This window comes from Bison bison, unplaced genomic scaffold (genome assembly GCF_000754665.1).
Source record: "Bison bison bison isolate TAMUID 2011002044 unplaced genomic scaffold, Bison_UMD1.0 scf7180017864297, whole genome shotgun sequence".
In the NCBI taxonomy this organism is placed as follows: Eukaryota; Metazoa; Chordata; class Mammalia; order Artiodactyla; family Bovidae; genus Bison; species Bison bison.
In genome coordinates, this window is record NW_011494869.1 from 2,093,061 (window position 1) to 2,100,763 (window position 7,703).

The window sequence follows — 7,703 nt, forward strand, 5'->3', positions numbered from 1 at the left end:
GGGAGTTGGTGATGGACAGGGAGGCCTGGCGTGCTGCGATTCATGGGGTCGCAAAGAGTCGGACACGACTGAGCGACTGATCTGATCTGATCTGATCTGATTCCTTAGGAACAAATCCTAAAGAAACAATCATGAATGTAAATAAAGAGCAACAAAGAGGTTCACCAAAGTGCTTGTAATAACACAAAAAATGTGGGTAAATTTGATGTACCAGATTGAAGTATTGGTTAACAAATAATGGGACTCATATATATTACATTTATATATGAGGGTTAATGGGAGTGAGGTGTGGGGATAAAACGCCTTGTGTGGACCAAAGACGATAATGCTTTATGAATTGAGGAGGATGATGAACTCAACCCTTACACCAGGAAACAAAGGAGGACAACACAAAAATGCTGCTTTTCTCCCACACTGCTGGGACTCTTGAGTCAGTGACCACTGTATAATGAGAAGTGGCGGGGTCGGGGGGGGTGGTGAGGACACCAGCTGTCATCCTCTCTGCCATCTATACAGAATTACAGCCATGGCTGAATGTAAGAAGGGAATGTGTCACACCACTGTGAGCTGGGTTGACTCCAACACGGACTTCTATATACCTCAGGCTATTGTTATGCCATCTTGTCTGGCTGATACTCATTGGCTCGTGCACTCAGAGGTGTTCTGTTTTTCAGATGAAGATGCCTCTCATCACAGAATGTAACAATACACTAGCCTTCTCTTTCAGTAAAATCATGGATTTAACCCATTTTGCAAATGGTCTGGTAGCCCAACATCCATCACCTTCAGGCATCAACTACGGTTCAGTCAGCAGACTATACTCAGTGGGGAGTACAGTGTGTCTCGAGTACAGTAGTGTTGAACCAGTGCTGCCCTCTCATCTTGGGTTCCTAGAGACCTGCACCTGACGCTTTGCAGCATCCCAAGAGGTGGTAATTGAATGCTGAGATTAAAAACTAAGAACCTCAGCCATCATGGCTGGCAGAAACATTCCCCTCCACACCTGGTATGGAAAGGATGGAGCCATCCAACTTCAAATGGACTGTGTCATACTGGACAGAGAGTATTAATAACTCTGTGATGCCTGTCATAAATGAAGTACTAGAGGTCCTCTTCCTGTTAAAGTACCACTCAAGTCTTTAGGTTCTTATATGACTAGGAAAGGGAGTGTTGTGCTAGGTCGTTTCAGTTGTGTCTGACTGTGTGACCCCATGGACTGTAGCCCTCCAGGCTCCTCTGTCCATGGGATTCTCCAGGCAAGAATACTGGAGTGGGTTGTCATTTCCTTCTCCCGGGGATCCTCCTGACTCAGGATCGAACCGGAGTCTCTTATGTCTAATCTGCATTGGCAGGCGGGTTCTTTATCACTGGCGCCACCTGGAAGAGCTCCCCAACACAACTGAGATTAAATTTATCACTACCTGGGTGGTAGGCTGAAAGCCAAAATACAACTGATTTATTTAGAGAAATGTGTCATCTCCAACACTGTAATGCTTTGGAACACATCCATGCTAATCACTTTCGGGGCGGGGGGCTCCACTGAGGATTCTGTGTTCTTGTACACAGTGAATCCAGAACCAGAGCAGCTGTTATTGAGAGAATGGCCATGACCTTGACGGAGAAATGGGGAGCAGAAATCCTCAAAAGCCCATGCTGTGTCTCTGGAAATAATAAACTGTGATGAGAATGAGGATGGAAGTATCTTGTAGGATATTTTATAATCCCTAAGGCCAAGATAGAGGAAGTAAGGAGGAATGAATTCAGTCTCAATTTTTGAAGGGATTAATTTTATGTAACTCCTAGAAAAATGTCAGAAAAGAGAGAGAACCAAAATATCATTTTCAAAGGTTCTTATATCTGATTCCTAATGTTCAAAAAAATGGAAAAAAAAAAAAAAAAGTTCAGAACTTCTTCCTAGGGGAAATGATATCACCATTGTCAGAGTCTGGAGCCTGAGATTAGCTTGAGGTCCCCAAATCTGAATGTGTGTCCTAAGGTTCATACCAACATATTTTGGAAGGCAGAGAGGAAGACTTCCTTTGTAGAATGAAAGTGATAAATTGCCAGAAAGGTAGAGGGCTCAGATGTGCCTTTGCTCAGGCACAGCATCAAGATGCTGGAGAACAAGAAACTATGATGGCTGGAATAGGACCTTGAAGACGTCCATAATACTAAAGGGATTAGAATTCTCGAAGTGATCATGCAGCAAGTTTCAGCCCCTTAGATGAATGCCTTGGGATGAGTTTTAAGCCATGTTATAACTGGAAAGCAGTGAGAAGACTCTTGAATTCACCTAAAATCTACACTGAAGTTTTAAAATCTTAAGTCACTGGGATGCTGCAAAGGGAAATGTGAGTCTCCTAAAGTATGCCTAAGGCCCATTTAGACCACCTGTGTTGCAAGTTCAGGACAGAAGTCAAGCTTTCTCTCTACACCTTAACTACAGAGGTTACTGAAGGAAGAGGAGAAAAAAGAGCTCGCTCACCACTAGCAGTAGCAGAGAAACATAAAAAGATTATTCCAGGGATTCTTGCACTGGTCTTCCCGGGGAGCTCAAGAGAGAATTTATGCCAGAAGCTAAAGATTTCACTCCTGTTTCTTCAGTTCAGTTCAGTTGTTCAGTCGTGTCCGACTCTTTGCGACCCCATGAATCGCAGCACGCCAGGCCTCCCTGTCCATCACCAACTCCTGGAGTTCACTCAGACTCACATCCATCGAGTCAGTGATGCCATCCAGCCATCTCATCCTCTGTCATCCCCTTCTTCTCCTGCCCCCAATCCCTCTCAGCATCAGAGTCTTTTCCAATGAGTCAACTCTTTGCATGAGGTGGCCAAAGTACTGGAGTTTCCGCTTTAGTATCATTCCTTCCAAAGAAATCCCAGGGCTGATCTCCTTCAGAATGGACTGGATTTCCTTGAAGTCCAAGGGACTCTGAAGAGTCTTCTCTGACACCACAGTCAAAAGCATCAATTCTTTGGCGCTCAGCCTTCTTCACAGTCCAACTCTCACATCCATACATGACCATAGGAAAAACCATAGCCTTGACTAGATGGACCTTTCCTGTTTCTTAGGGACAAGCAAACCTTGGCCCATAAGCAAGCTATCCAAGAACATTCTGCTTGATCTGCTGCTGATGTGAGCCTAAGAGACAAGCTAAGGGTTTGTTACACAGAGGAGGAGAGGATCTACACTCACAGCAAGAGTACAGCCATCCATGAAAGGGGCACATATCCAAAGATATGAACTAGACGTTCAGTAAAGAATAGCCTCTTTCTTTGCTTTTTGAGATGATGGGCGTTTTGTTGCCCATTAGTCTAGGACAAGAGTCCATGGCTAATAATATGAAACTTGGTGGCATGCTTGGGAATGTATCAAGGAACAAGAGAGGCATGGGAGAGAAGAGATACCTGGTCAAATAAGAGATAAGGCCTCTTACCCTAAGAGAAGGGTAGGAAGAGGGGATGGGGCAGAAAATTCAATCCATTCTTCACTAAGACCAACCAATCCAGTTTGTAGCAATATGAGTTATGTTGCTGTGTGTCACCCACACACAGCAAAACATTCTTATTTAGCCATCTGAAGCCACTTTTCAAGCTCATCGTTTAAGGGAGGGGTATGATCCACGATGATAAATTTGGGCTTCCAATTGTGATCGTTAAAATGCTCTATTATATTGTTTCCTTGCTACAAAAAAAGCAAACAAATAAACAAAACAAACAAACAAATGAACAAAAACAGCCAGGAGGATCTAACAGAAAGAGCAAGGGAGACAATGCAAAAGAAAAGGAAGAATAAGCCTCAAAGATAATATTACAGATAGGGCCATGAGTGTTTGCGGGGACAAGAAGTGTGGGGGAGGGTAGAAATGTCCATTCACGTGTGGTTAAAATTATAATCTCTTCGAATTTCTGGCAGCAACTGGTTTGAATTTTTCCTGAGTTTCACTATTGAATAACTTCCTTACATATCTTTTGGACATAGGCATGGCATCAGTCACGTCCTATACATTTGGTCAAACACAAAGACATAGTTGAAATTAAAGCTGGCTTTCCCTCTGATGACTTTCCCTGGTGGCCCAGACAGTCTGCAAAGAATCTGCCTGCAATGCAGGAGACCCGGGTTTGATCCCTGAGTTGGGAAGATCCCCTGGAGAAGGGAATGGCAACCCACTCCAGTATTCTTGCCTAGAGAATCCCATGGACAGAGAAACCTGGTGGGCTACAGTCCATGGGGTCGCCAAGAGTCGGACATGACTGAGCCACCAACTAACACTTCTTCTCTGATAGTGCATACTCTTTTCTCCCCAAAAGATTATGCCCACAGCACAAGGAGGGTACTGAAACACTACTTTACTGCTGTTTCTGCCTTTGTACCTGCTCTGTTTTTTATCTTTGAACATACCTGGACCATTCTGATTGTTGGTACATACATGTCAGCTGAAGAATCAGGACTGATGAAGCAATGGACAAGAGGTCTCCTCTTGCCTTTTTAAACTACTGGTGTTTCTATGCTGTGAGGCAACATGAAGTTTTTAGGCAGGAAAGCCTTTTCTTTTCTCACTTTTAAAGGTGGCACAGTGGCAATGCGGTGATTAAAGCTCATTGTCTGGATGACAAAGCCTCTGGTCCGCGGTGTCCTATCACTGTCACCGCTCCTTCTGATTCAATTAGGGACAGCTCGCTGGGGGATTTCTGCCTGGTCTCCGCAGACCTAAGACTTTTTATTTTTATCACATACTAACTTGGTGTTGAACAGAGCTTTGAAGCTTCTTGGGCCTAATCTTTAATGAAAATGGAGAGGCAAATAAAAAAGATTGAAATAAATTCCAATGAAAGCAGCAAAAGTGGTAATTCAGGGAGGATGGGGGAAGCTAAAATTGCAAATGGAGTTTAAAAGAGTCAATGATAGATTCAGTAAAAAAGAGAAATACTAAAAATTTAACAGTGATGAGATTAATTAAAAGTTTGGCTTTCCATTTTATTAATTTTCTCCACTGCCTGAAGTATCATTTTAAAAAGCAGCAGATTAAAATACAAGAAACCTCTATAAGTTATACAGTTAGTGAGGATTGAGCAATGCTACTAAAACTGAAATTATTAAAGCCATTATATCTAAGCCTTCATTTCCCCCTTTTTTTGTCTTTTCTGAAAGTTTCTTTTCACTGGGAAAAAAGTAGTCCACAATGATCCCAATCCAAAAGAGATTACTTTTAGAAACCCTATAAAAACTGATTGATCTGGTTAGGGTATAAAAAGAAATAAAGACATGTAGATTTGTTTTGAGAGAATAGTGAAGAATGATGTATTTGGTCTTTAAAATTCAGGAAAGCAGCTACTGACAAATTATTAACATAAGCAGGATAAGATTAACTGAGGACAGACAATGTGTTTCACATAGTTCAGTCTGGGTTCTTTAAATGAAACAAGGGGCATTGTATACTGGACCCAAATGATAATACATCTGACGTTGCTTGAGTTGGTTAGAAACTTACCACAAAAGCCACAGAATTTTCATAACTAAGTTTCATGTTCCTTCAAATTATATGGATAGTGATTTTTCTTACAAACCTGTACTTTTCTTGGTCTTCCTCTTCCTGGGTAGCAAATATCTTCCACTGGAAATGGGCAATGATGCTACTGTGGTTGTGAATAGTTACAGTTCGCTGATTGGCCAGAGATATGTAAGTTTTCTCAAGGATCAAGGAATTCTTGTCCAACCTTATGTTCATGTCTACGGCAGCTCCATAGAGAGATATAAACACTTTTTCACCTAGAATATTAACAAAGTATAAATGCGCTTTTAGATTTATTCTAGAGCTATACTACTAAGCTATTTTCCCCCATGGTGAAGTCAGGGAATACTGCACAAGCATTACACACTTCATTCTCCCCTCTTCCCTGTCAGTCAGAGATAAGACGTGATCAGAAATCTGAATTGTTATGTTTGGTACAATTACAGAGAAATAAACTATCTTTCTTGATTACTGTAAAAAGAATACATAAAATATGAATTGTGGTAAGTGCTACCAATTTTACTTCTTTGTAATAGTTTAAAATCCAACAACCTGACCATGAGGGCACCTGAGTTCTAGAATTATAATTATTAGCCTCATCTTTATTCCAAGCATAAACTGGATTTCTTAAATTAACTGCACCAAGTACATCTGGGAAGAGCTGCTCAGCATGAGAGGATCTAAGTCCAAACAAAGGGGATCAGAAAGGCAGCATTAATAACTTCATTAACAGAAAACTGACTATTTAAAAGGAACCATATTTCCAACAACAGTAATTATAACAAAACAAAAATGAAATGAAACACACATGCACATACATACATACTTATGCCTGGACAGTGATTACACGAAAAAGAAAAAATAGAAAGACAAAAGTATTGGTTAAAACTTTAAATGTTTTAATGTTAAGAACACCTTTATTCAGCATAGTAATTTAAGTTTGATTTCATTCAGGATGCATCAACTGCCTTGAGTCTAGGAATATGAAAGTCCTTGGGCTTCCAAGAAGACACAAGTTACAGACTTCTATTTTATGTGATCTCTGCAGTGTCACAGCAAGTACCTTACTCTGACACCAAGGTAGAAAAAGGAAATCCTTAAATATCATGAAGTCTGTTGATCTGTGCTGCTACCATTTTAATTAGAACTCAGAAGGTCTAATCACTTGGACTTTTTTTTAGCAAATATTTCTGCTAAATTCACAACTATATGAACTGAACAGGTATTTAGTAAACTGATAGCCCTTTATATAGTGCAAACGTTTTTTAGGCCCTATTACTTTGACCACATCAAAACGTTTCCCAAAGTTTAAAGAAAAAGTTAAGTATCTAGGCATTTGCCTCTAAAATGTTACATTTTTATTTAAAAAATATATACATGAAGTTAAAAATTTAAGTACTAAACAGCACATACCATGAAAAGAACACTTCTTCTCCTCCTTCACTCAACCCTAGGCCTGCTTTTTAGAGGAAAGAACTGCTAATATTTTCATGTACTTCCTTTCCAAAAAAGATATGCATTCTTGTCAACTTTTAAGCTTTTTGATGAGTTAAATTTAACTGATGACTGGAAACTTGTTGCTTTAATTTGCATACTCTTAATTATGGATCACAATAAACTGTGGAAAATTCTGAAAGAGATGAGACTACCAGACCACCTGACCTGCCTCTTTGTAGGTCAGGAAGCAACGGTTAGAACTGGACATGGAACAACAGACTGGTTCCAAATAGGAAAAGGAGTACGTCAAGGCTGTATACAGTCACCCTACTTATTTAACTTATATGCAGAGTACATCATGAGAAACGCTGGGCTGGATGAAGCACAAGCTGGAATCAAGATTGCCGAGAGAAGTATTAATAACCTCAGATATGCAGGTGACATCACTCTTATGGCAGAAAGCAAAGAACTAAAGAGCCTTTGATGAAAGTCAGAGAGTGAAAAAGTTGACTTAAAACTCAACACTCAGAAAACTAAGATCATGGCATCTGGTCCCATCACTTCATGGCAAATAGATGGGGAAACAGTGGAAACAGTGGCTGACTTTACTTTGGGGGGCTCCAAAATCACTGCAGATGGTGATTGCAGCCATGAAATTAAAAGACACTTACTCCTTGGAAGGAAAGTTATGAACAACCTAGACAGCATATTAAAAAGCAGAGATACTACTTTGCCAACAAAGGTCTGTATAGTC

General features: G+C 40.5%; 1 protein-coding gene across 1 annotated transcript in view; it reads right to left on the reverse strand.

Annotated features, from left to right (window-relative positions):
- HYDIN (HYDIN, axonemal central pair apparatus protein) overlaps nt 1–7,703 on the reverse strand; it is a 474,307-nt gene that overhangs the window by 261,418 nt on the left and 205,186 nt on the right. The window contains 1 exon segment of the mRNA XM_010850902.1: nt 5,568–5,769. Coding sequence (XP_010849204.1) covers nt 5,568–5,769 — 202 coding nt within the window.